At 51.8% G+C, this 26,411-nt stretch overlaps 2 protein-coding genes and 1 long non-coding RNA gene across 11 annotated transcripts in view; 2 read left to right on the top strand and 1 right to left on the bottom strand.

The window, feature by feature from the left end:
* Nucleotides 1–2,517, top strand: part of TTC21A (tetratricopeptide repeat domain 21A) — a 34,444-nt gene extending 31,927 nt beyond the window's left edge. The window contains exons 25-30 of one of the 4 annotated variants that reach the window (XM_043885579.1): nucleotides 32–224; nucleotides 330–554; nucleotides 1,037–1,157; nucleotides 1,326–1,393; nucleotides 1,493–1,575; nucleotides 2,365–2,517. In XM_043885579.1, the coding sequence (XP_043741514.1) occupies nucleotides 32–224; nucleotides 330–554; nucleotides 1,037–1,157; nucleotides 1,326–1,393; nucleotides 1,493–1,570 (685 nt within the window). In that variant the 3' untranslated portion in view covers nucleotides 1,571–1,575; nucleotides 2,365–2,517. Of the gene's footprint in view, nucleotides 1–31; nucleotides 225–329; nucleotides 555–1,036; nucleotides 1,158–1,325; nucleotides 1,394–1,492; nucleotides 1,701–2,364 lie in introns of those variants that run through there. The other 3 variants (XM_043885578.1, XM_043885580.1, XM_043885581.1) reach the window with 3 other exon arrangements.
* A 2,186-nt stretch (nucleotides 2,518–4,703) lies between these two features.
* On the bottom strand, nucleotides 4,704–18,110 carry CSRNP1 (cysteine and serine rich nuclear protein 1). 5 transcript variants are annotated; one of them, XM_043885598.1, is made up of 5 exons: nucleotides 17,978–18,110; nucleotides 10,172–10,419; nucleotides 7,745–8,004; nucleotides 6,929–7,243; nucleotides 4,704–6,834 (listed from the first exon to the last, which is right to left on the bottom strand). In XM_043885598.1, exons 2-5 carry the CDS (start codon nucleotides 10,380–10,382, stop codon nucleotides 5,854–5,856), a joined length of 1,767 nt encoding a protein of 588 aa, XP_043741533.1. In that variant the 5' UTR covers nucleotides 10,383–10,419; nucleotides 17,978–18,110; the 3' UTR covers nucleotides 4,704–5,853. The 5 variants fall into 5 exon arrangements, with proteins under 5 accessions (XP_043741533.1, XP_043741530.1, XP_043741532.1 ...); XM_043885595.1 differs by having other exon boundaries at nucleotides 18,032–18,104; XM_043885597.1 differs by lacking the exon at nucleotides 17,978–18,110 and adding an exon at nucleotides 16,827–17,021 and having other exon boundaries at nucleotides 10,172–10,415.
* Nucleotides 17,147–26,166, top strand: LOC122682643. Of its 2 annotated transcripts, XR_006337460.1 has the most exons (5): nucleotides 17,147–17,324; nucleotides 19,653–19,740; nucleotides 22,939–23,008; nucleotides 23,133–24,906; nucleotides 25,732–26,166. It is a non-coding gene; the product is annotated as an uncharacterized LOC122682643 (long non-coding RNA). The 2 variants fall into 2 exon arrangements; XR_006337459.1 differs by having other exon boundaries at nucleotides 23,133–26,166.
* Nucleotides 26,167–26,411: the final 245 nt, after the last annotated feature.

Consider the following 26,411-nt stretch of genomic DNA (forward strand, 5'->3'; position numbering starts at 1 on the left):
GCGCCCTCCTGCTCAGCCTCAACGCCCGCAGCTTCACCAGCAGGAAGGAGTTGGAGCAACATGGCGTGCGCACCGCCGAGAAGCTGCTGCGGGAGTTCTACCCACACTCGGCCGGGGGCCACACCCAGCTGCGGCTGCTGCAGAGCCTGTGCCTGCTGGCGACCAGGGAGAGGGCCAACGTGGAGGTGGCGCTGAGCACCTTCATTGAGATGGCCCAGGCCGAGGTGCGCTGGCTGCCAGGACGGGCGGGCGGGCGGGCGGGCGGGCAGGCGGGCAGCATGTTGAGGCGGAGGGCCGGGCGCCCAGATGCCTGCTTCCCGCCTGCACAGAAGGACAGCATCCCTGCCCTGCTCGCCATGGCGCAGGCCTGCTCCCTGCTGAAGCAGGTCCCCAAGGCGCGCACGCAGCTGAAGCGTCTGGCCAAGGCCCCATGGACACTGGCTGAGGCCGATGACCTGGAGAGGAGCTGGCTCCTACTGGCCGATATCTACTGCCAGGGCGGCAAGTTTGACCTGGCCTCGGAGCTGCTGCAGCGCTGTGTGAAATACAACAAGGCGAGGCGTGCACCGCCGTTGGGGCTGTTTGGGGGGTGGGTGGTATGTGTGTGAGAAGCACTGGGGCTTTGGGGGCAGAGATGCAGGGATAGCAATGAGATGAGAAGAGGCAGGACAGGAGGGGTCCCGTGGACCACAGAACAAGGATGGGAAAGCAAGGCAAGAAGAAGCGAGCAGGGTCCAGCCGCCTGCAGTGGGGACACAGAACGGGGAGGAGAGATGAGAAGGGTTCAGGAGATGGGAGGGTGGTGTGTAAGGAGGGTTTGATTGGGTCAGGAGGGGCCTTTGCAGGTCAGAGCAGGAGGGCTGTGAAGGCACGGGTCATTCCAGTGTAGGAATAGCTGAGAAGAGGGCACCCAGTTCACCCTCTTGTCAAGCTAGGAGGTACTGCCGGAGTCCCTGAGTGGTGTGGGTTACTTCACCCGCTGCCCAGCCCTTGCCCCCGCCGGGTCCCACGCTGCTCTGACCGGCTTTCCCTGCAGTCCTGCTGCAAGGCCTACGAGTACATGGGCTTCATCATGGAGAGGGAGCAGTCGTACAAGGACGCGGCCACCAACTACGAGCTGGCCTGGAAGTACAGCCATTACGCCAACCCTGCCATCGGTACAGCAGCCGGCCGGCATGCGTGCATGCAGGAGGGACCAGGGCCGGGGCACCACCCTCCCGACCCCACAGCACAGGGCCTGTGATCTGTTTGCGGTGGGGAACCAGAGGGGTTCTCGGGTCATCAGAGTGCCACCCATTGTCTAAATCCTCCCTACACCTGGACAGGCTTCAGGCTGGCTTTCAACTACTTGAAAGACAAGAGATTCGTGGAGGCCATTGAAGTCTGCCATGATGTAAGCCCCTGACGGTGGTGGGACGGGGGTGGTGTGGGGCTTGGTGCAGTGGCAGGGAGCCCTATCTGGTGTTTCATACCCTTTCTTTCTCTGTCCTAGGTCCTCAGGGAGCACCCCAACTACCCTAAAATCAGAGAAGAAATTTTGGAAAAGGCCCAAGGGTCTCTGAGGCCCTAGCTGTGGTCAGTGGGAACCAGGGAGGGTGGAAACTATCAACCTACAGAAGTTTCATGGAGGGGGTAGGAAGTGGGTCAATGGAGAAGAGAGTCAGAAAATAACATATTCTTCCCCATTTCTGTGTGTGTGTGGTTTATTTGAATCAAGCCTAATCTAGTCTAAAGGACATCCCAAAGCTTTAGGTTTTTAAGGCACAAGGAGCAATTTGACTCGGAGGAGGAAAGATGTCAACCAGCTTAGCTTCCCCTGGGTTCACTGGGCAACTTCTCATGGACCCCACTTTTATCCTAGACTCTCAGGGGCCAAAAGGAAACAAAGAAGTGGTTCAAAAAATACCCTACAGCTACTTTAATATTTTTCTGTCAGCCCATACCAGCCTCCCTCTCCTCTGTGGTCCCCAGAATCCTGAATTACAGAAGCAACTGCTCCTCCCTGCCAAGCTGCCCACTGGCAGGGGGCCCAGACAGGCTCCCTCTGTCCATACATTCTGCCTCCTCCTCCTCAAGGCTTCAGCAGGCCTCTGCTGATCCTTACCAGTTTGGGAGTTTGGGACAGACCTGATCACTCTTGCTTCTGGCAGGAAAAAATACATCCCAAGAAAAACTAACTCTTTGCTTCAGCTTCAGTAAAAGACAACTAAGTGGCCAACTAATTCATCTTCCCGGAACCCTTTAACACCTAAGGGGACAAAAGCAGGGGTCTCTTTGTAGATGAATAATGTTAACTGTGACTGGCAAGAGGGTGACAGAGGTCACCTTTGCTGTGCTCCCAGTACCTCTCTTCCTGTTTTTCAGGATGGCAGTAATGGGCCAGGCTGACCGCAGGGGAAGGAGCTCTGAACTGGGAGTCAGGAGGCCTAGAATCTCCCCGTGTGACCTTCCCCTCTGGGTATGTGTCCCCATCTGTGGCAGGAAATTAGACTCGATCTCTGTGTTCTCAAATTACGGTACAAATCCCTGCCAACGATATACAGCAAACATCTGAAAGTTTCATAACTATGCGTTTAAATATCATCCTTATATAATAGAGAAAAATAGCACACACAGTCATGAATTTGTGAGTGCTGTTACATAGAATACTTCTTACTTTTAAGCATATTGATATAATCGATAAAAAGTAAAATATTGCATGGGCTTCCCTGGTGGCTCAGTGGTAAAGAATCCACCTGCCAATGCAGGAGACACAGGTTCAGTCCCTGGGTCGGGAAGATCCCCTGGAGGAGGAAATGGCAACCCACTCCAGTAGTCTTGCCTGGGAAATCCCATGTACAGAGGAGCCTGATAGGCTACAGTCCATAGGGTTGCAGAGTCGGACCTGACTGAGCAACTAAACAACAACAAAATATACTTAGTATGAGTAGAACACAGATACAGCAAAATTTTTAAGTTGTCCAGTGACTAAGGTTTGGGAACAGTGAACAGGTTAGGGTCCCTTCTAGAACAGCCTAAGTCATCCCTCATGACTTCGAGCCTTGTTTTTATAACATACTGAAGATCACGTGCATGGCCTTTTGGTATGAGTCAATGATCTGGAACGTCTTCCCCAGGTTACCACCATCATTCCTATGGGAAGCCAGCTGCCTTTATTATGATTTGTTTTACAAGCTAGTTTCTAGGGGTGGATTATGTTGAAAGGTACCACTGTGGCCCTAGCTCAGGAATGGGCAACTTAGTCCAACTGTGGGCTGTGGCCGTGGGATAGGAACCTACAGGGGCTTCCAACCAGAGTATTGGAGCTGTGGGGAGCTGCCACCCAGACCCCCAGCTGGTCCAAGCACAGCCTCATTACCCTTGGAGAGACATAAGTTTTGGATCATGCACACTGGAGCAATCACAAGCGTGTTGGGCTTCCAGGGTACACAAGGCAACTTAATGAACTAGGGTACTCCACCCTGAGATGCCTAAGACCTGGCTGTCCCTGCCTAAGCTGGTTCTGGGGACAGGCGGCCCCACTGTAGGCCAGACTCCAAACCATGAGTTCCCTAACGGGCACTGACGATATGACTGTGTGACCATGTCCACACGTCCCGAGGCAAGAGACACATACCTAGAGGGTCACAGAACTGGCAGAAGAGGATAAAACCTACAGAAATAGAGGCAGACTATGGGAAGGCAGACTGTGGGAGGCAGAATGGGAAGTCACAGATACACACCAGAGACCTGCCTGTTCCAGGCGCTCCTGTGAGCGCCAGTTTATGTATGAACTGAACACGCTTGTGAGGTGAGTAACATTAGACAGTATGGGGGACATCCAGGCACACAGACAGGAAGTAATTTGCATAAGTCACCTCACTAGTTAGTGTAACAGCAGGGTTTCAAACCCTGGCACTCTGGGTGCATACTCTTGACCTGTAAGCCATAGAGAGGAAATAAGGGGAGCCCAGCACAGGCCAGAGGCAGAGGATGAGAGCAAGGAAAAGGAAACCCAAGTCAGGTCTCTTTGGTGCCCCCTCCTAGCACTTATATGTTGTTCAGTTGCTAAGTCGTGTCCACCTCTTTGTGGCCCCATGGACTGCAGCACGCCAGGCTCCTCTGTCCAGCACTTGTGTAAGTCATTATTCCTAGAGCTGAGGTCAGCCTTGCTCCTCCAGCCCCCAGACTGGGGCTCCTTGGGGCAGGGTGCAGCCTGCTCATCTGGCCTTTGGCCCGGGCTTCCAGGGACAAGTCAGACAGGTCTGGCTGGTGCAGATGGATGTTTTGCAGCTTCCGGTGCTCAAGTCCCTGGGGACCTCTGCCACTCAGTCCCACACAAGGCCTGCGCCAGCCACATGCCACTGCCCGCCCTCACCTAGAAGGGATGACTTCACCCTCAGGGCCTGGCCACAGCCTGGTGTGGGTGCGTGTCTGTCCCAAGCAGACAGCCCGGTCCCAAAAGACTGCTCAGCTGCTGCTCCCCACCACCACCCAGGTGACCCGTCAGATGGCTTCATCTGCCTGGCCAGCCTCTTCTGGCTGGCTTCCCGCCCCTGAGTTGACTGGCTGGCCTGCAAAGAGGTCCTGTGTGTCCCCCATGTCTATCCCTGATGCAGCCTCAGTGTCCATACTGCCCTGCAGCGTCTGTCTCCCCTTCCCTCTCCCACCTCACCACCTCCTGAGGTGTACCTGTGCTCCCAGCTCCACAAAGGCAGACCATGCTGTTAAAAATAGAGCCTCTTTATTGGTACCTATAAGCTTAGGTACAAGGTGTTCCCACAAGCTCGCAGGCTGGCAGGGCCTCCTAGGCAGGAGGGCAGGCCCAGAGCCTGGGTTTCTTGGCACAGACACAGAGAAAAATGAATAAATTATAGTTTAATACTTGGGGACAATACAGAAATTATGATGCAAAATCCAACATCAGCAAACAAAGGGCCTGAAAGCCATAACGAGCCCCCCTCGCCCCTGGCCAACTGGCCTTTGGGTGCAGGCAGGTGGACCAGGCTGGAGTGCAGTGCCCAGAAAGCCCTGAGTGGTCCAGGGCCTACTGTGGGCCCTGTGGCAGCCCCTTACCCTCTCTGGGCCTCCTGCTTCCCCCTCCTACATTTACGGCCTTGGAATAAAAGCTGCGGCCTTTGGCGGGGAGGAGGGGGAGAGATGGGGCAGAGGACAGGAAGGAGAGGGGGATGTGTGGAGCAGAAGAGGGTTTTGGTCACGGTTGGTCAGCCCAGCCCAGCCCCGGCCCCTGCCCCTACTTGCTCAGCCATCCAGAGCAGGGCCGCTGCCACGTTAGACAGAGGGCTCAAACCCACACCTGGTCTACACCAGAGCCCCAGCAAAGGCAAGGCTGCAGGACTATCAGGCAGACGGACTTGGGGGATGAGGCGGGGAGGGGCCTGTGCCCCACCCCCGACCCCAGCACTGCTCGCCAGCCACCTAGTCTCCAAATAAATTATGGGAAATAAATTACAGTCTTCACAGTCCAGAGGATCCAGTCACCCATGAGTCTCAGGGTGGCAGAAGAAACCCTAAGAGGTGGCTGATTTCAGCCTCGTGTGGGCTTAGGAACATCAAACAAGGTGGAAAAAGTCTGCAAAGCTCCAGGGAAGCCACATGTCTTCCCACTCCTGGCATGCGCCACGGATGTGGAAGAGAAGGTGTGGGCATAGGGGGACCGGGCAACTGAAAAGGGAAGTGCCCCCCACCCCCCCTTCAGCATAGAAAGTTACAAAAATAAATAAATCAATCCAGAGTGTCGAATGAAAATTAGTAGGAGTGCCCACCATTACATATAGACAGACCTTGGGGAGCCCCCAAATTACAACAAAGCAGCAACAGGGTTCTTGGGGCCGGGAAAAGGCACCCTGACCCTCACACAGGCACAGGCTCCACCAGCGATGCCGGGGTGGTGTCCTCAAACAACTGGCCATCCACAAAGGGAGCCAGGGCCTCGGCAGCGGGCTCAGTCAAGCCCATGATGGACTCCAGGAAGCAAGCGCTGGCGTCCGCAGGGGGAGAGAAGGCAGGCAAGGTGAAGTGGGGCGCCTCGAGGTGGTCCAGGCTGTCAGACACCTTCCGGGAGGTGTAGTGGGGCCCCAGACTGTAGTCTGGCAGGGCCTGGAGCAGCTCAAAGGAGTCGCAGGAGGACAAGCTGAGGTCCGCTGAGCTGCTCTGGCCGGCGTCTGTGCTGGCTGGCACCAAGGGGCCAGGGAGGCTGCCCTCACCCAAGCCTTCAAGGCCGCTATTGAGGAAGCAGCTGGCATCCAGGTTGGCGTTTTCATCCAGGATGCCTGACGTGAGGCTGGAACTGGAATAGCTGTGGGTCCAGCTGGCCAGGCCAGTGAGGTCACCAGTACCAAAGATGTCAGCTGGGTGGAAGCAGCTGAGATTGTCCAGGCCGCCCACACCCCCATCCTCCTTCTCTTCCTCCTGTCCACCTAGTTCAGAGTCACTGAAGCTCAGGATACGAGCCAGGCCATCATCATCCATGCCAGGCTGGAAGCCAGGGCTGGGCAGGGTCAGGTGGGCAGGGCCATCCGGGGCCTCGCTGGTGCCTGAGGCTGTGGACGAATCAGTCATGTCGCTGCTGCAGCTGTTGTCTCCCAGTTCGCTGCTCACGGGGGGCTTGGCTAGGGGGAACGCAGAGGCCAGGACCTGCTCGCCGGGGCTGGGAGCGCCACCCTGGGCGGGGGCCTCCAGCTCCCCAAGGCTCTCGGCCCCCTGCTCCAGCTGCAGGCGGGTGAGCGTGTGAATGAAATGGGTCTGAACTCGAGCCTGATTAAATTCCACACGGCCCTTCGGATTCTCACAACCCTCCCTGCAGCAACCACAGGGGAACGCCGTGTGATCCATCTGTAAAGAAAACAAGGTGCCAGTGAGGATCCGGTGGAGCCCGGAGAAGTCCCTGACCCAGGCTTGCCTTCCCAGTCCCGCCGAGCCCCAGTACCTGGCACTTGATGCCTGCCAGGCTGCAGCTGCAGGTCTCAGGATCACAGACCCTGTCACAGTGACAGCCGCAGTCCTCCCGGGACTGGCGCAGGGCCTGCAGCTCTCGCTTCTCCTCGCGATCGATCCTCCGCACACCTGAGGCCCGCAGCAGAGCCCGTCGCTTCCGGGCTGGGAAGGGCTGGAGGAAGGTCATTTCCTCCAACCGGCCGCCTGCCATGGCCACTGCCAAGTCCTCCTCCACAGAGGCATCATCGATAGCATCCACGGTAAGCGGCAGGCCGGCCTCCGTCTTGGGCACCCCAGTCTCCGAAAGCTGTGTCCAGGGAAATGAGGAGGGATGTGAGAGGCTGACATGGATCACGGTCTTAACCCCCACAGCATCGGTCACTTAATAAATGCCCCCGAGTGTTTACCCTGGGCTGAGCATTGTGGATGCCATAGTGAATGGGACAGCCAAGAACACACCCTCAGGGCACTCAGAAAGCGGTTTCCTATTTGCATCATTCCCCACTTCATGGACAAACCCCTTCCCTGAGACAGACAGATACACTGACACCCCTATGTCCCATCTACTCCCCCTCCCCAGTAAGGTCAGGCAGACTTAGGTACCATGCCCCCTGGCCCTGCAATAGGAGCCCTTCTATGCCCATCTGCCTACAGAAGATTCAGCAGTAGGCTCTCATCAAACCAGTCAGCCCCATGGGCCTCCCAAATACACAAGCAGCAAGGTGGCAAGCACCATGACCCTTATTCCCCCCAAGGCTAGGACCTGAGCGCAGCCCGAGGGCGAGGGCCATGGAGAGGGTCTCCCCACCTTCCATCTCAGCGCCTCCAGCTTCTCCTCCTTCAAGCGTAGGCGCAGCTTCTCTTGCCGTGCCCGGGCTTGCTCCTGGGTAAACTCGGCCAGGGAGAAGCGGCGGCAGGCACTGTGGCGGGAGGCCATACCCAGGGTGCAGCCGCCACGGCTGGGCACGCTGGTGAAGCCCTGGCACCGCGGGAAGTAGAAGACGGTGATGCCATCGAAGGCCACTCGGCCTCGGCGCTTCCGGGGAGCCCGCTTCAGAATGGACAGGGCTGGAAGACAGGCAGGGGAGGGGCAGGCGTTAGTTCTCCGTGAAGCAGGGCCTGACCCCTGGGAAGTGATGCTGAACCATCTCTGCTCACAACCCTCCCACCCCACCCAGAAGAGAAACGGATCTGAGTTTAGGAGCCAGCCTGGCTGACACTGGCGCTGGTAAAAGTCCAACATCACCCCGTGTCGACACTGGCTCATTGTTACTTACTGGTCCAAACGAGAGCATGTGTTAAGATTAAACATCTTTCCCACCGTTAGAAGCCACTTACAGGTCCCCTTCATCGTTTTCTAAAATTCTTTTTTTGGGGGGTGTGGGGGTTGCTGTGCTGCAAGGCATGTAGGATCTTAGTTTCAGACCAGGAACTGAACGTGTGCCCCTGCAGTGGAAGCTATTTTTACCACTGGACCACCATGTAAGTCCTTCTATAGTTCTTAAAAGTATTGATTTCTAAGAGCTTGTATATATATTAGATGTTAATCACCAGTCTAACCTATCTGTACAAATACTTTAGTTCTTTATTTTTGCTTGTGGGGTTTTACAAAATAATTTCTAAGGTTTATGAAATCAAAAGTATATTGAGCTTTTCCCTTATCACTTCTGCATTTTGCAACAAGCTTAGGAAGGTCTACTACCCTTTATAAGTTATTAAGTAGGTCAATTACTAACCTATGTATTGGCATATTCAATACATATACTTGTATACTACTGATTTTATTAGTTTGGACCATAAGAAGTTACCATAAAATAATCAAACCTTGGCGATGCTGTATGTTTAGACTTAATATATTAATATCAATATTAATTTTGTACCCAGCTACCTGAGAGAATTCCCTCCTAATAGGTTTTCTATATACCTATTCTTGAATTTGTCATGTAGTCGACTACCTGCAAATCATGGCAGTTTTGCCTGTTCTAATTAAGTGTATTTAATTCTCATTTTCTTTGCTAACTGAATTGGCCAGCACTTCCTGAATGATGTTAACAAACAGTGGTGACAGACAGTGCCCCCAGCTTGTTCCTGACTGGGACTGGAAACAGTCCCAGTGTTTCCTCATCAATCCTAATACCAGGTTTTGAAACATGTATTTTTTATCATTTAGGGTATGATATTTACTTATTCTTATCACACTAAGGGTCTTATCTAGAAGGAATATTGTTGTTGTAGCTGCTGTTCAGTCACTAAGCCGTGTCCAGTTCTTTGCAATTCCACGGACTGCAATACGCCAAGCTTCCCTGTCCCTCACTGTCTCCTGGAGTTTGCTCAAATTCATGTCCACTGAGTCAGTGATGCTATCTAACCATCTCATCCTCTGCTGTCTTCTTCTCCTTTTGCCAGAAGGAATATTACATGTTATCAAACAGCAGCTCTCATATTTTTCCTCCTCTGACATAGTCATCTGGTAAATTTATATGATTAGATTTTACAGTATTAAACCATCCTTGTACTTCTACAGTAAACCCATAGTAGTTTAGTCAGTTAATGTACTGTTAGATTGTATCTGCTAAAAATTATACTTTTTCATGTATAATGTACAGCTCTGCATATAGTCCATAAATAGTCTGTGGTATTAAGACATCATGGTGGGGATGATCAGAGAAAAAAATGTCTCCATGTGCTCCTCGGTGTTGAGAGGGTGCAATAATGAAAAATAAGGTGGAGAAACACTCTAGGGCCTCTTTGTCAAGTTTGAAATCAGAATCATGTAAACTTAAAAAACTAACTGGGGGAAAAAAACCTTTTCACTGCATTCAAGCAAAGTCAAACAGCATTTTGCTGGGTGAAGGACCGGCCTGACAGGCCCCGCAGCACAGAAGCATGATGGGGTGTGGGACTTGGGCAGGGCAGCTGGTAGAGGACAGGGAGCCAGCTGGGAGAAACGAAACTGGAACTGAGGGGCAGAGCTGGGCGGGAAGGCCCCGGGGCCACCGAGGAGCCCTGCCCTGAACACGATGACTCCAAGCTGGAGAGTCCCAAGGTCAAAGGTGAGTGCAGCTGGAGCCGGCATTCCCAAGTGACCTCTGCAGGACAGGAAGTGGACGAGCTGGGGAGCAAAGCCGGGAAGCTGAAGCCGGCGGGGGGCGGGGGGACTTCATCAGGGCCCCCCAGTTTCATCTGGAGGAAGGAAAGAGGGGTGCGATGGGGTTCCCAGGGCAGAGAGACTCACGAGTGAAACTTCGGGGGCCACAGAAGTCACGGTCAGGCAAGGGCAGCTGATCCCAGGGGCTCTCCTCATCCGAGTCCCAGGCCGGGGAGCCCGAGGAGCTGGGGGAGCAGGAGGGAGAGCGCTGGCCCGAGGAGGACAAGGAGGAGGACGAGCAGAGGGAGGACGAGTCCTCATCCAGCTGGTCAAACTTCCGCTTCAGCAGCCCGGTCATGGTGGCGAGGGTGCTCTGGGGCCCGGGCACAGCCTGCCTGGAATGAGAACGGGAGAGCTCTGGGTGGCAGGCCTGAGGGCAGGAGGTGGGCACCCAGCCCTGGTCATCGCCTCTCCCACCACCCCCCCAGCCAAGGATGCTCAGGCCCTCCCCCAAGGAGCTCTACCTGCCGGGGCCAGGACTCCTGGAGGGTGCTTTGCGCTGGATGGAGCCCTGAGGTTCAAACCCTCACCCTGGCGCTTGCAGACTTGCACCACCTCTGCCCCAAAGTTTCCCCCTTCATTACCTACTGTAACCCACCTACACACACGCACACACCAGACCAACAGATGGGCCGACAGACCTCAGCCTGGCCTCGCTCATTCCCCTGCAGGAATCCCGGGGGCTGACTCACTGGCTGGGTGATTCACACGGCTGCATCTGTGCGCCTTTGTGTGTGTGCGGCCGGGTGCATGCCGACAGCCTGCACGGCCCTCGTACAGTGGCTGCTTCCTCCTCCTCCCTCCCAGCACACCCACAAACACGCCGCCCTGCACACACTGGTGACAGGCCCTCGCTCAGGGCCAGGCCGACCAGGGCACTCCAGGGAACGGGCTGGCTTGGACACCACCCCTGATTTCCAACACACAACTTTCCCATGATGGAGCTGCTCAGACTTTCCCTTAGAAACCCCCGCCCACAGGAGAAGTCCCCTGCCTCCAGGCCTGACTGTGGGACCAGAGCCACCTGGGCTTCAGGGCTCTTTAATATCTCCTGTTTGATCTTCAAAATTCACCTTCATCTTGCCTTCCGCTCCAATTTCTAACCTTGTTTGAATTAACTTTCAAGGGAAAGTATGCTCTCCCCTTAAAAAACAAAAACCCTCTTGGAGTGCCACTGACCGGCCACGCTGAGGTTCCACGCTCCTCCTGTCTGCGGTCGGGTGACCTAGAGCGCCCGGGACACACCGCTTGCTATGTCTCCCCTTTAAGGGTCCCAGCCCTCCTCAGTAGAGCAACCAGAGGTTCTCACAGCCTGGCTGGCCTCACCCGAGGGAAGGGGACTTGGGGTTCCTCCTCCTAACAGCCTCTTCCACTGTTCGGAGAATCCCCAAAGGACTCGGTCCTTAGGGCTGAGCCCAGCTAGCTGAGCTCTCAGGGCCGGGCCCCAGGAGGTCACCAGGAGGAAGGGGAAACGGTGCGGAGGCCCCAGAGCTGGGGAGCCCCTCCCCCACTGCCATCACAGGAAATGAGAGTGAACAGGAAAAGCCAACCAGAGGCTGGCAATCTCCCCTGCTCAGGTGTCCTTTCGAAACACCCCTTGGCCTAGCCTCCCACGAAGTCCCTGGATCCCAGACTTAGGCAGTGTGCTGTCAACCAACTTACTGGGTAAAATTCATCCCAGGGACAGCTTCTCCCCACGGGCACCAGAGCAGCAAGAGAAGCTCCGAGACTTGCCAACCCTCCAACAATGCTGAGCCCAGGGGAAGAGGACGCACAGGTGTTTCCGGGGGCTTCTCAGCAGATAGTTTCTCAGGCTTGGCACCCCCCACCTCTCCCAGGGTCAAACCACAAACAAAAACAACCCAGCTCTCAGCTGACCTCAAGAGTCTCCCAGGAGATGGGGGAACTCATGGCCCAGAGGTAGATGCATGCACGCACGCACACACACACACACGCACACACACACACACACACACACACACACGCTCGTGCACGCGCAGAGCCCAGAGGCACCCAGACACAGAAACACACACGACAAACCATGCCCAAGGATCTTGTCCTTACCACAATCCCACTGTGAGATCCCATCTCTTCCCCAACTCCAGATGCTGCCTATAGGGTGCTGAATGCCTTCCTAGTCACACACCTAAGCCGAAGACTCCCTCAAACCAAATGCTCACTTGGTCTCTGCCTGGCCATCCCTTAGAAACATAAAATTCTGCAGGCCCCATATCGAACCCCTTGTCTCTGTTCCCCACCTCCCCATGCCATCTGTTCCTCTTCCTGTGTTCCCTATCTTAGTAACAGCACTGCCACCCACCCAGTTACTCAAGCCAGAAACCTGCAGTCATCCCCAGCTCCTTCCTGCCGCCCTCCATCCACATCCAGTCACCCAGTCCTGGAAGTACACATGAGCTCATTCGATCCACACAAGGCCAGGCACCGACATGGCAGGGATCACAGAGGCTGCCCAGCAGTGTGAAGAGAACCTTGGCTCCAGAACCACACTGCTCACACCTGAACCCTGGCGTGGCTATCAGTTGGCTGGGTGATGTTGGGCAAGTTCCTTAACTTCTCTGGGTTTTCAATTTGTCTTACAACCGAATAGGGTTGGGAGGTTTACGTGAATCAATCCATGTCAGGTTCTTAGAACAGTGGTAAATGCTTGCTGAATGTGTCATTCTACACCGAGGGGGGGAAAAAAAAAAAAAAAAGAACGAGCTCCTGGATACACACGACACAGATGGTTCTCACTGATAGCATGGTGAGTGACAGAAGCCAGACACAAGATTACATGTGAATGAAGTTGAAGAAAAGGCAAACCCAATCAGTGATGATGCAAGTCAGAATCGTGATTACCCAGGGGGTGGAAAAGGGCATGTACTGGAGACAGCCATGAGGGAATTTTCCCAGGGGCGGGTGGGGGTAGTAGTGTCTGGAAATGTTCTGTGTTGTCTGGGTGGCGGTTCCATGGGTGTCTAAAACATCTCACTGCACACTTAAGATTCATCTGCTTTGTGCATTTTACACACGTCACCTTCCATTCTGAAAGTCTATTACCCTTACATCTCTGTCCCACTGACACTGTCCACGTCTCCCGCTGTCTCCTCGCAGTCACTCTTTACCCTGGAGCTAGAATGATCTTATTAAACCAAGTGTCTGCCCACCATCTCCATGCAGAGAATCATTCCCTAAGGGGCGTCCCTTAGGATCAAGTCCACAGTTTGAAGAGGCTGAAGCATGCCTAGCCCCCAGACTCATCATGCAAGACTCTTCCCACCCTCCTCACTTTATACTCCAGCTGAACTTGCAGTTGCCCCAACAGGCATGACCTTCTCACTCCTGGCCTTCGCACAAGTTGGAACCCAGCCTCACTCTCCTTAAGAAGTCATCTCCCAGAGGGCCTCCCTGACACCGTTCCTCCTCCCCACTGCATGCCTCTCTGGGCCTCCGTGAGCCACGGGATTCCCCCATCACAGCCCTCATGGCTCCTTCCCGTGACCACCTCACTGCTCATCTCCCTCGTGCCGGGCTGAAGGCCTCTCTGCTGGCCGGCACTGTGCCTGTGCCTGGAATAGAGTCTGGCACAGAGAAGGCTCCTGAGGACCATCGGAGATAGGCAGGCTGGCGCTGCAGGTCAGGCATACACAGAGGGACGATTTAGGCTCATGAGGTTTCTGGGGGCCACTGGTAGTGTGCCCTCCTCCTGCTCGGGTCACAGTTGGGATCACAGCTGGTTGGGGCAGGGATGAGGGCAGGGATGAGGGCGGACCTGCCCATCCCCCAACCTGTGCCTGAGGGTTTGAGCAAGAATAGCACCCAGGAGGGGGTAGCTCCGAGGGCAGGAAAAGGAAGCTCAAGTGCCAACACAGGCATCTCAGGAGGTTCCCCAATAGTAAACAAGTAGAAGGAGTGTTAGGGAAGCCCGTTCAAGCCAGACACCCTGGCTCTGTCTCAGGGATGTCTACAGAATGGGAGTTTAAGGGGAGAGGGTTGTAAACTCCAGGGTGGCAGACGGGGACACAGGGGAGCCATGGCCGTGGTGCACCTCCTAGTGAGGAGCGCCGAGGGAAATCTGCAGACCTGGAAATGGGGAATCATGTCCTCCCTGACCCGGGGTGGCGAGGAGGAGCCCCTGGATGTTGTGCTCGGCTGCCCCACTTGGGAATCCAGAGGCTGAGAGAGGCAGAGGCAGATGAGACCAAAAGACTCAGCCAGAGACAAGGAGAGGCCAAGTCAGAAAAGGAATGAAAGATAGTGGAAGAGTCCAAGAAAAGTGTCAGACAGTGAGTCAGAGGGTGGGGGAGGGGCCCTCCACAGCTACCCAGGAATCAAGATCCCTACCGACCGTGGCACTGTTCCCAGGGTGAGCACAGCCCCCTCCGAGGGTCCTGGAGGAAGGAAAAGCAATTCCCAGGAGCGGGCCCAGACAGAAATACCACACCCCCGAGGAGCCCCGGAGACAGGCCCTGAATCAAAGAGAACCAGGCTTCTTCCGGGATCTGCCTGGGCCCTGAGAATCAGGCCCTCCCTGCCTGTCACCACTCAGAGGAGCTGACAGTCCAGGACGAGGGGGGGGGGGGGGCCTCCCCACTCCTTGCCGCAATTATCTACACACTCAGGCCACATTGTGTGAACCGAGGGAAGGCCACCTCACCCTGGATACCAACCAAACAAAGGCTGTGTAAGGCACGGGAATCCCCAGGCCTCTGAAAGGTCACACCAACTCCTCTTCAACCTCAGCAGTCCCAATGCCCCAGTCCCAGGTCAGAGCTGGTATTGGAAAAGGGGCACCTTCAGCTGCCTCCACCCTCTTGTCAGGAATCTGAAGAATGTGTCTTTTAACCTCAGAGCCCCAGGCCTTGGCCAGGCCAGACCCAGCTCTCCCCAATACCTGGGGTCACATGACCCCAGGCCCCCAGGAACTACTTCCTGGGAGAAGGGGAGGACACCTTTAAGCACCTCAGACCCCATGGGTATCAGCTAGAAGAACAGCCACAGCAGCTCAGAAGGGGCAAGCAGAAGGCCCTGGCACATCCCCACCCCTACCAAGCCTTCCCCCAGGGGGAGGGGACAGTTCCTCAGCCTTGGCCTCCAGGGCTTGGCACTGGGGAGGCGCCAAATGTTTGCTGGCTACATGAAGCAACTGCTCCTGCAGAAGGGAAATTGCACCTGACAGAGACTGCTTCCTCCCCCTAAGCAAGGCCCCCTTCACTGCCATTCATTCATTCATTTCTTGCAACAAATATTTATTGGGTGCCTATGACATGCCAAGCACTGTGTCACGCGCTGGGAATACAGGGAGCAAGACACAGACAATACTGCCCCCCCGGAAGCTTTGAGTTTATAGGGAATAGAATAATGAGTTATGAACCCTGTTGAGTGCTGGAATGGAGGGCGGGAAGGGGTACAGCTGGGAGTGAAGACAGGTCTCTTGCAGAAAAGGGTGCGATGGGGTAAAAGTTCCAGAGGGGGGGGGGACACAGGAACCCTGAGGGACTTGAGGAGCAAGAGGCAGAGAGATGGGGGGGTGGGGAAGGGGCTGCCTGGGAGGGGACTTTGGGAGCCAGGGCTGACAGGCAGGCTTTAGCCTAAGGGCACAGGAAGCCACTGAAGGGCTGAAGTAGGGAGTGACAATACCAGATTTGCATTTTAAAAAGATGGCTCAGCACGGGCCGGGAGGGGGTGGGACAGGAGGGGGTGTGACGGGTTGGACGGAGCTGCCGGAGGTGGGTGAGAGATGACATGCCAGAGGCTTAGGAGAAAGGGGAAGGGAACCTGGTGACTTCTGGAGGTGGGGACCAAAAAAGGCAGTGATGTTGAGGATTTGGGGGGTAAGTGATGAGTTCTGCTCGAGAGGGCTGTGAGACATCTGAGTGGAGGAGTCGCGTGGAACAGTGGAGCCAGGGAAGGACCCCTCTTGTGTCAGGAGTGTGGGCTGTGTGTGTGACTGCGCTGGGGAGCCGGAGTGACTAAGTGTGTGACGGCTGCCGTGGTGTGGGCATCTCAACAGTGTCCTGCCAGTGGAAGGGCCCCCGGGGAGGGGAAACTGAGGACGGGGAGGAAGTAGGTGCTGGGGAGGGAGACTTGCGTGGGAGAAGCCTACGTGTGCCAGAGGGTGCCCGCGGCTAGCTGCGCCCGTGACTCACAGCGGTGGCCTCTGCGTGTGACGGTGACTGACAAACAGGTGAGCGTACGACACAATCCCTCCTCCTCCCCCTCCCCCCCGCCGGGGTCCGTGACTCACGGAGCCTCACTCCTCGGTCATCCCTCCAACTCCCTGACCGGCGCCGGGCACTCGCCGCGGCCCTGGCACCCGCCCCCGGGGGGAGCCCGAGGAGGAAGGCGACAAATGTCACCTGCTCCGGCCACGCGAGGAACTTCTGAAAAGTTCTCAGGCAACTGGGTCAAAAGGGAACTCACCCGCAGACGCGCGCCCGCCGCCACCCCGCCACCCGCGCGCAACCCCGGCTCGGCCGCCACCCGCCCGGCGGTCGGGGCGCCGGGACCTCCCGGGGTCCCGGCGATGGGGCGGGGGGAGGGCAGCGGAAAACCTCCGACTGTCGTCTCCCGGGCTCCGGACTCCGGCCGCGGCGCGCCGTCCGAGACCGGGCTGTCCCTGCCCCGGTGCCCTCTCAAAGTAGCGAGGAAGAAACGTCAGGGGCTGGGGAGCAGCGCCCTCCGTGCGGGACGCCCCCTCCCCAAAGTCCCGTCCCACCGGCCCAGAGCCCCCGGTGCTGACCTGAGGTCCGGACGCTGGGCAAGGGCAACGCCGCGACCCACGTCCTGGTCGGGAACGCCCCCTGCGCCGCGACCCCGCGCTCGCTCGCTTTCTCGCTAGCTCGCTCGGCGGACAGCACTCGGCCCAGCTGCCCCTCGCTCTGCGCGTCCGGCAGCGGCGGCGGCGGCGGGAGACTGGCTGAGCCCGACCCCGCCCGCCGCTCCGCCCTCCTCGTCAGTGGAAAACTCCGGGACTCACGGCGCTGACGCACGCCGGGCCTCCCGCCCGCCGCCCCGCCCCGCCCCGCCCGGAGGCCCCGCCCCGCCCGGAGGCCCCGCCCCTCCCCGCTCCAGCCGGAGCAGGCGCAGCGGTCGCCGGCCTCCCTGCGGACTCTGACCCCGCGACGGCGCCGCGGCCGCTTTCGGCCCCCAGCCCCCTCCGCTGCCCTCCTCCGGGCCCTCTCCCGCAAAGGTTCCGAGAGTCGCCCGACGCTCCCGCCAGCGGAGCAGGATCGGGAAGGTCCGTACCTTTCCCTGCGGCCCCCGTTTACAGATCGGTAGACTGAGGCCCAGAACGGCGCGTAGCGTCTGTCAGGCCGCCGGGCGGTGCCAGAGTCCAGGCCCCCTACACGCCCAGACCCCAACCTCGCCCGAGGCAGTTTACTGTAATCCCGTCAAAAGTTCCTTCCTCACCCTCCGTCCTACCACCTCCCCCTACCCCCGCTCCCCGCAGATCCGCCTGGAAAGTATAATCTGGAGAAGAACCAGAGGTGGGTGAGGTGGATGAGTAGAGATAATGGGGTGGGGGAGAAGGTCATCCTTGGTCCTGACCTTCACCTCTGCTCAGGAGCCGGAGACTCTGCAGAAGCCCTGAGTTAGGGGTTTCTGGAACCAGCCTACACTATCCCCACCGCTACCTGATCCCTTTCTTGAAAAAAAGAAAAAAAAAAAAACAACTCTGGTTTCTTCTGAGCCAGACCCTGGCCACTTAAAATGGCCCACTGCCTGCTCTGCTCCCGCCAAGGCCTTTCCTGACTCGGGGCCAACTCTCGCAGTATTAGTGCGCCGGGGAAAGTGTGTGCATGCCCGGGCAGCGCGTTCTGGGCCAGAAGGCCAACCGCTGTGGTCAGACCCTACCCACCACGCGTGCCCTGAGCGCCTCTCCCCTCGCACCTTTGCTGCAGGTGTTGTTCTCGCCTGGAACGCCTTCCGGCCCTCGCTGCTTACCAGAATCCCATCTCCTTTAAGGTCTCTCAGCTCGCACTGCCTCCTCCAGGGAGCCTTCTGTGGGAGCCTGGCCCTCCCCCTCCCAGTCCGCTCCCGCTGCATTCTGGGTTCTTCTCTGACTGTCCTAGATGAATGCTGTCTGGGACTAGCCCGGCCCTCAGGATTCCTTTCTACCTAACTGCAGGTGGGGGGTGGGGGCGACCTGTCCTGCCTGCATGGCATCTGAGGTAGAGGTGATGGTAGGGCCTCTGTAGCCACAGATGTGAATGTAGAGGGGGTCAGGAGGGGTCTGCCCGCCCTTTACCTTGCCAAGAAAGAATGGAGTTTGGGGGAAGCTGCGGCCCGTTCTTCCTGGATGCCTTGAATGTGCCTACCTGGGGGGCTTGCGAGGGGGAAACGTCTGGATGGCTGGAGCCCACCCTCCAGTGACTTCCCAGCGCCTTCTGGATGAAGTCTTAACTCCGCGGGGCCTACAGAGCTGGAATAAGCAGGCCTTTGCCCCACCTTTGCAGCCTCACCTCTTTCTCTTCAAACTCCCATCCCCCACTCCCTTCCCTGCGCCTCCATTTTCATGTCTTTAATGTGTGTTGGTCTGTCTATTTGTAACATCGGTACAACCGCACAGTAGCTTTAATTTACACACGCGGTGTTCTGTTCTATACCTTCTTAAATTCCTTCTGCCCTTACCCCTGCACTCCCAACCCACGCCCTTGGTAACTGCACTCCAGCCCTGATTGCCAGTAGTCAGTTCTTGGGGTGTGTCCTGCTCATCCTGATTTAAACTTTCAAAGATGCTAATCTCCAGCCTGGTTTGCACCCACTTAGATATATGGCTTCTTTATGCATTTCCATGTGAGTTGTCTGTGAGCACTGGGAGGGCAGGGACCATACCTGACTAGCCTTTCTGCTTGTGCTCCTTAAGAACAAAAAAGGTATTAAATAAATTGTCTATGGGGTAAATGTCTATCAAGAGCTGGGGCTCAAGGAGAGGTCAAGGCTGGAAGTGGGGATGGAAGACACCTGGTAAGTTGAAGCTCTGGGTGTGGCTGAGACAGCCCTGGAAGGAGTTGATAAGCTACAGAGCTGAGCGTCCTTTGCTGGAGGTGACTCAGCCCTAAGGGCTACTAGGCAAGGTGGCTACCCACCCACTCCCACCCCCCTCAAATATTTAGCTGCACTGTCTCCTAAGTCTGCTAGGTTGTAGACCTTGCTGGTCCCAAGGAATCATTTCTTCCAGGAGTTCTTTTCTGTGTGTGTCTATCTGTCTCTATCTCAAGTCTTCCAGTTTGTAAAGTGGGGGCATTAGACCTGAGAACGCCATCACCTTCAACATTCCTTGAGTTAGTTTCTAGAAGATGCTGCCTGCTGATCAGAGAACTGGGCAGGGTTGAGCCCTAGAGTTAATGAGGGTCTCTGGCTGTCTCAGTTGCATCTGCTGGGCTGTGTATGAGGGAAACCAGACAGAACAGAGACCAGGGCAGGGAGTTGGCAAGGGCTGGAGTCAGGGCTTAGAGCAGGGAGCCCAATGGTTGATAGGATTTGGGAGGCAGGAAGAGAAGGAAAAAATATGGGAAAATATAGGAGAATAAAACGAATCAAATAAGTGATGTGTTTTCTCTAGAAAAGCATCTCCCTGTCCTGGGATGGGCTCACCAGATGTTCCCCAGATGTTTGCTGATGATGAGAAACATCTTCCTCTGGGATCACAAGTAAGTTCTTCCTGTTGGTAGGGAAATGAAGGGTCTGTTCCAAGGCAAGGAGGGTGGGGTCTGGAGCAGCATCCATTTGTGACTGTGGCACATGCATAGGCAGAAACACACCCACACATCCCTCAGGGAATTTCTGAATACTTAGGGGAGTCCCACGAGTTTCTCAAACAGTCAGCATCCACAGACCACCCAATTTTAGGTAAATAAGAAACAACCTCATCTTAAATAAATATTTTTTAAAATAAAAAATTGATTCATTTCCATCGAAAAGACGAAGATTAAAAGGATAATGTTTGGGGGCATTCCCTGTCCCCCTTCTGATGTCTATGTTAGAAGCTTTCTGTGTCCTTTTTCACTGTAATAAAACTTCTGCCACACAAAAGCTCTGAGTGATCAAGCTTTGTCCCTGATCCTGAAGCTAAATCTTCTTCTTTGGAGACCACGAATCTGACATCATTCACCATAAGCTATCAACAGCTTTGTTAAGTTTTAATAATATTATGAAAGTGTTAGTGGCTCAAAAAAAAAACAACAATTTTTTTGAAGTATCACATGTGGGAAGATTGAGATTTCACCAGATTTGCCATACCTCGTTGGTGTGACAGTGAATTGATACAATCAGTTTGGAAAATAATTTGGCAATACCTACTAAGACTAAACTATATGATCTTGTAATTCTACTGCTCCATATATTCCCAAGAGAAAAAAGCACTTCTGTCCACTGAAAGACACAAGAGTGTTACAGCAGCTTTATCCATAACAGCTTGAAACTGGAAACAACACAAATGTCCAGTAGGTGAGTGAAAACAATTACAATTTCTCATACAAGGGAATAATACACAGCAATGAATCAAACAATGGCCTCATATAATGATAGGGATGAATCTTAAAAACAGTATGTCGAGTAAAAGAAAGCAAGTACAAAGAAGAATAATTATGATGCCATTTATTTATGTGAAGTTAAGAACCAGGCAGAATTACCTTCTGGAGTAACTGGCTAAAGGTGTGACTCCCAGGCCAGCAGCCAGCAGCATCATCTGAGAACTTGTTAAGAATGCAGATTCTTGGGTCCTCCCCAGACCCACTGCATCAGAAACTTGGGCAGTTGGGACCCAGCAACCTATGTTCTAATTAGCCCTCCATTGATTCTGAGGCACATCAAAGATTGAGACCCACTGAGCTAAGGTTGTAGAAAGTGAAACCCAGGAAAGGGGACTGTCTTCAAGCACATTTCTCCAACATTCTTGCTTATTTAAACAGGAAGACTTTTTAATTTAGATCTGTGGATTGAAAATCTGAGCAGTTGAGTTCTGGGTCAAAGGATTTTGACAGATGCTGCCAAATCGCCCTCCCCAAAGTTGCACCAATTTTACTCTCAACCAATAGTATTTGAGCATGCCTGTTTCCCAACACCCTCCCTGGCACTGAGTGTTATCAAACTTATTGATCTCTGCCAATCTGATGACAGAAACTACGAAGAGATCTTACTGTTTTAATTGCACTGCTCTAATTATGAGTGAAATTGAGGTTCTTATAAGCCATTTGTGTTTCCCTCTAAATCACAGGTTTATATTCTTTACTTGTGTTGTTGTTTTATGTCTTTGAGGATTAGGGAAAGAAGCCCTTCTGTCACACATGTGGCACTTAATCCTGGTTTGCTTTTTACCTGGGTTGACAGTATATTTTATCATACGGAAGTTTTACATTTTTATGTCGTCGCATTTCTTAAATATTTACTTTAGGCATCCTGGTGTTTGTGTATTGCATTTCCTATCATAATATTACAGATAAATTCACCTATTTTTTTCTCTAGAGTCTTATGATCTTATTTTTAATTTATAAATCCTTTATCTTTTTGGAATTTATTTTGATTTAAGGAATTGTATAGGGTTTCCATTTTCTTTTTTCCCCCAATTGATAAATTTTCCTACTACCTTTTTCTTTTAATATAAATGTCACCTTAAACAGAAATTGAATTCTCATATGTTCTGGAATCAGTTTCTGGTTCTCTACTCTGGTCCACTGGGTTGTCTATTTCATCTTTGGGTACCAAATTGCTTTACAAATTACAATTTCATAATATGTTTTATCATGTGATAGATGTAGCCCCATCATATTACATTTCTTTTTCAGGGCTTTCCAGGCTCCTTATTTAATTCCTCATTTGAGTTTCATATCATTTCTGGACAAGCTCGCCCCTAAAAAAAGTCCTATATTTTAGTTAGAATCACATTGAATTGATACATTAATTGAACACTGACATTTTTATAACATTGGGTTTTGCTATTCAAAAGCTCAGTATAGAATGTTCCCTGCAAGATAGTCATAAAAGGCCTTTATATGTCTTTTAAATATTGTTCTGAATATTTTATCTTCTTGATTGCCATTGTAACTATAATTTCTACTATATTTTCTGGTAAATTGTATTTTTTTTATGTATGTAAAGAAAGGCTACTGAGTTTTATATATTAACCTTTGTAAACTGCTATCATCCTGAATTCTCTAGTCTATAATAGTAGTACCTTTTTCAGTCATATCATCTATATGTAATTTAGCTTTTCGGTTATGGTTTTATTTTTTTGTTTGGCCACATCATGTGACTTGTGGGATCTTACCTCCCTGAGGAATTGAACCCAGGCGCAGCAGTGAAATTGTGGAGTCCTAACCACTGAACCACCAGGGAATTCCCAAGGTTTTGTTTGTTTTAAGCAGGAATTGATGTGGGACATTTTTCAAATGCCTTTTTTGGCATGTATTGAGATGTTATGCAGTTTTCCTCTGATGTATTTTTTTTTTTCATAATAGTGGTTAACACTTAATAGCCAGTTGCTTTTATTATTGTTATCATTTTATTTATTTTTGGCTATGCTGGGTCTTTGTTGCTACACAGGCTTTTCTCTAGTTGCAGCAAGTGGGGGCTACTCTCTAGTTGTGGTATGTGGGCTTCTCATTGTGGTGGCTTCTCCCTTAGCTGAGCACCAGCTCTAGGGCACTCAGGCTTCAGTAGCTGTGGCTCCCTGGGCTCTAGTGCACAAGCTCGTCATTGTGGTGCATGGGGTCTGTTGCTCTGCAGCATGTGAGATCTTTCCAGATTAGAGTCTGAACCTGTGTCTCCTGCATTGGCGGGTGGATTCTTTACCAATGAGCCACCAGGCAAGCCCATTCTTTGGTCTGTTAATATGGTCAATTTTATTACAGACTCCCTAATATTGAACCACCTGCACTACTAGAATGAACTTACTTGGATACAATGGATGATTCTTTGAAGGTATTGTTAATTTATATTTGCTAGTATTTTATTTGAGGTTTTTGTACCTCGTGTTCTATCATATTTAATTACTAGTTACTATTCAGATTCCTCACATTTCTCTTTATCTTTTGTTTCTTACTAGGTCATGAGCTGATGAAGTCGATTAAAATGTACTTGTGTCTTATCCAAATTTGTTTGCATTTGCTGTATGTATATTGTTATTCTCAACTCATATCCTATTCTTGATTTTGAAGCTGTGCTATTTGGTGCCTAGAGATTTCAAAAAACTAGATTCTTAATGTCTCTCATGTTTAACTTCCTTTTCTCTAAATTAGCAATTTTGTTTTGAATCTGACCTTGACTGATGGTAACCGTTCCTCTGGAGGAAGAAATGGCAACCCACTCCAGTATTCTTGCCTGGGAAGTCCCATGGACAGAGGAGTCAGGCAGGTTGCAGTCCATGGGGTTGCAAAGAGTCAGACATGACTGAGCAACTGAGCACATATGCATGATGGTCATGCTGTAGTCTCAGCTCAGTATTTTCTTGTATACCTTGGTTTATATTTTAACTTTTCTGAGTTACTTTGGTAAAGATGTATCTCTTCTATATCACATACTATAGAACACTGTTTTATGATCTGATGAGAGAATCTTTTTAAGGATGGGTTTATCCTTATTTACATTTCTTGATATAACATGTATCATGCTTACTTATGTCATCTTATCTTCTGCTGTGTTTCCTATTTTAATGCTTCCTCTGTTTTCTATGTTTTACATGTGTATTTTTTTTGTTTTCTTTGATGTGTGTGTGTGTGTGTGTGTGTGTGTGTGTGAGCACACATGTGTTTGTATTTTGGTCTGATGATTTGAAGGTTTATAGTCTGTTTTTAATTTTTCCACTGCTTGTCTTTATATTGATTTATTTCTCTGCCAAGAGAAGAAAACCTTTAAATGTAGGGAAAGAGTCATATTCTCAAAGGGCTGAGGCTTGCCACCATAGTTCTGTCTTCGAATTCTTGATATCCCCAGAAACAAACAAAAAACAAAACAAAATTCTTAACATTCTCAACATGAAAAATGGTGATAAGTCTCGCCCTGAAACCAAAGGTTCAGGATAATCAAAATCTGAATGTGCCACTGAGATGCTTCTTGAGTGAACCAGCCACCTACAGCAAAGAGCTATCGGCGCCACAAAGGGATGCTGTATCTCATCTCTTATTTCAAAACCTCATGTGAATATCTTACCCTCAACAGCCAGCATACTTAGTTCAACAGTGTCTTTTACTTTCTGTCCATGTCTCCGCAGTCTTCTGAAAAGGCATAGTTGGAGAGGCATGAATGGAGGGCATTGACTCTTCTTGCTATTTGTTTCTGCACATATCGAGATCAGGAGCCAGATTGTTGCCTGACAGCTGGTCTTTGTGAATATAGTCGTGTGTGGTTGGTGTTCAGATGCAAGTTGTGTGTGTGTTTTCTTTTAAATCTCATCAGTTAGCGTACCAAGAGATAATGGCACACTCAAAACAGTATCATTTTAGGGAAGCTTATTTACAAAGGGACTACTTACAAGCATGTGGGTGTAGGAGCACCCCAAGGGATGGTGCAGTAACCTGGATGAGCAGCAGCAGAGCTGTTACTACCAGTAAGTCTGAAGGTGGGCTCCAGGGGGTTACTATAAGGGAGAGAACTGGGTAGGCTGGCTGCCGTGGGAAGACCAGTGGCCCCCCACTAGAGGATACATCCAACCCACAGAGACTCACAGGCAGGAAACCAAAGGACTAAATGCCTTGATCTCTTTCTCTTCCCTCTCCTTTCTCTGCTGGGCCTCACCGTGGCTGAACCCAACTGGAAGCCAGAAGCTTAGTCATTTAATCTTGCAAAGGAATTCAGTGAGAAATAGAACAAAAAGTCAGCAGGTACATTTCCCTCCTGTGTTTTTGGAAGATATCTGGCCAGCCTGACACATTAGTAGTGCACCCAATAGGAATGCTTTCAATGATCAATAATCCACTACCATTTACTTGTGTACTGTAATGGGAAGGTTGGAAGGTGGTAGCCACTGACATAATGTCAGTACTGGTGTCTCTAGAATTCTCTCAGCTTTTACCTTAAGCTGGTTGCTTCATATTTGCAAGGCAGCTGCCCAAGCATCATGACCATGGTTAAGTTAGGAAGAAAGGGGGAGGCGGGGGATACCAGCATGTTTATCCATTTTCTGAAAAAACAAAACCAAAACTTTTAATAGAAATACCCTCAGTAGACTTGTCATCATATTTCATTGACTAGAACCGGATCTCATGTAACAGCAAGGGAGATTGGGAGAGTGGAAAATGGGCTGGTCATGGTTGATTTAGACCACTTGTAATTAATTGCCTGAGATTGGAGACCTTGGTGCATGGATCAAAATCAGGAATCTGTTATTAGGAAAGAAGGGATGGAATAAATTTCTGGATCAACAATGAACAAGGCTTGCCACAAGTGGTTTGTATTCAACAATAAAGCCCATTGTTTGCTAGCACTCACTCCGGACAGCCATTGCTCTTTCACACTATGTGCCATTGATTTTATGTGACATCCAAAAATGTTGTTTGATCAAGTAATTTTGCCAGGAGCTTGCTCTGCTTTTCCTCAGTAGCCTACGACTCAGTTTACAAGTCATGGCTTGAATTGTGTTCATTTTCACTGTAAGGTAGACAACTTTAATGATGCCTCTCTGGGTTTGATCTTTTCTCTGTCTTTAGTGACAAAATGTATCCTGACTACACTGGACATTTACCCATGTTACGGAGACTTGATTGGTTTTCTATCTAGCTTACAGGATCTGATGTGAAGAGGATGCAAAAAGTCTCAGTGGGCTTCCTGCCACTATTTGACAAAGTTTCATAAGAGATGATGCCTCTGGGACTAAAGGAGATGATTACCAACTAACAAAATTCCATTTTCAGGTATTTGTTACCATATCTGAGTCACACTTTTTCTTTTTTTTCTGTTTGTATAAAATTATCCCATCCTACACACTCATTTGCCCTGGTATATGTGGTCATAATTTATACTGCAGTATTTTTGTTGCTATTTTCTATACTATTTTTATGCTTTAGTGAACCTCCTTTAAACTACTGATCCATTTTTATGATTTGGTGATATACTATCATATAATAGTGACAATAAAATGGAAATATAACACATGAAAACAATCACGTGTAAAAGGTGTGGAAAATCTTTTAACCAAGTTGAACTAGAGTCAACAGCATTCTGTTTACTATGAACTGAGCTGAACTGACCAACTCACTTCTAGTGGTACAGATGCTCCTACAAGACCATGATGATGATTATAAAGATAATGAGATTTCTGTGGAAATGATCACTGACCTCACATTTATGAAATGTATGGGAACAAAGTTGCTTGTCTGTGTAGCAGACC

The sequence above is a fragment of the Cervus elaphus genome, chromosome 24 (genome assembly GCF_910594005.1).
Source record: "Cervus elaphus chromosome 24, mCerEla1.1, whole genome shotgun sequence".
NCBI lineage: Eukaryota > Metazoa > Chordata > Mammalia > Artiodactyla > Cervidae > Cervus > Cervus elaphus.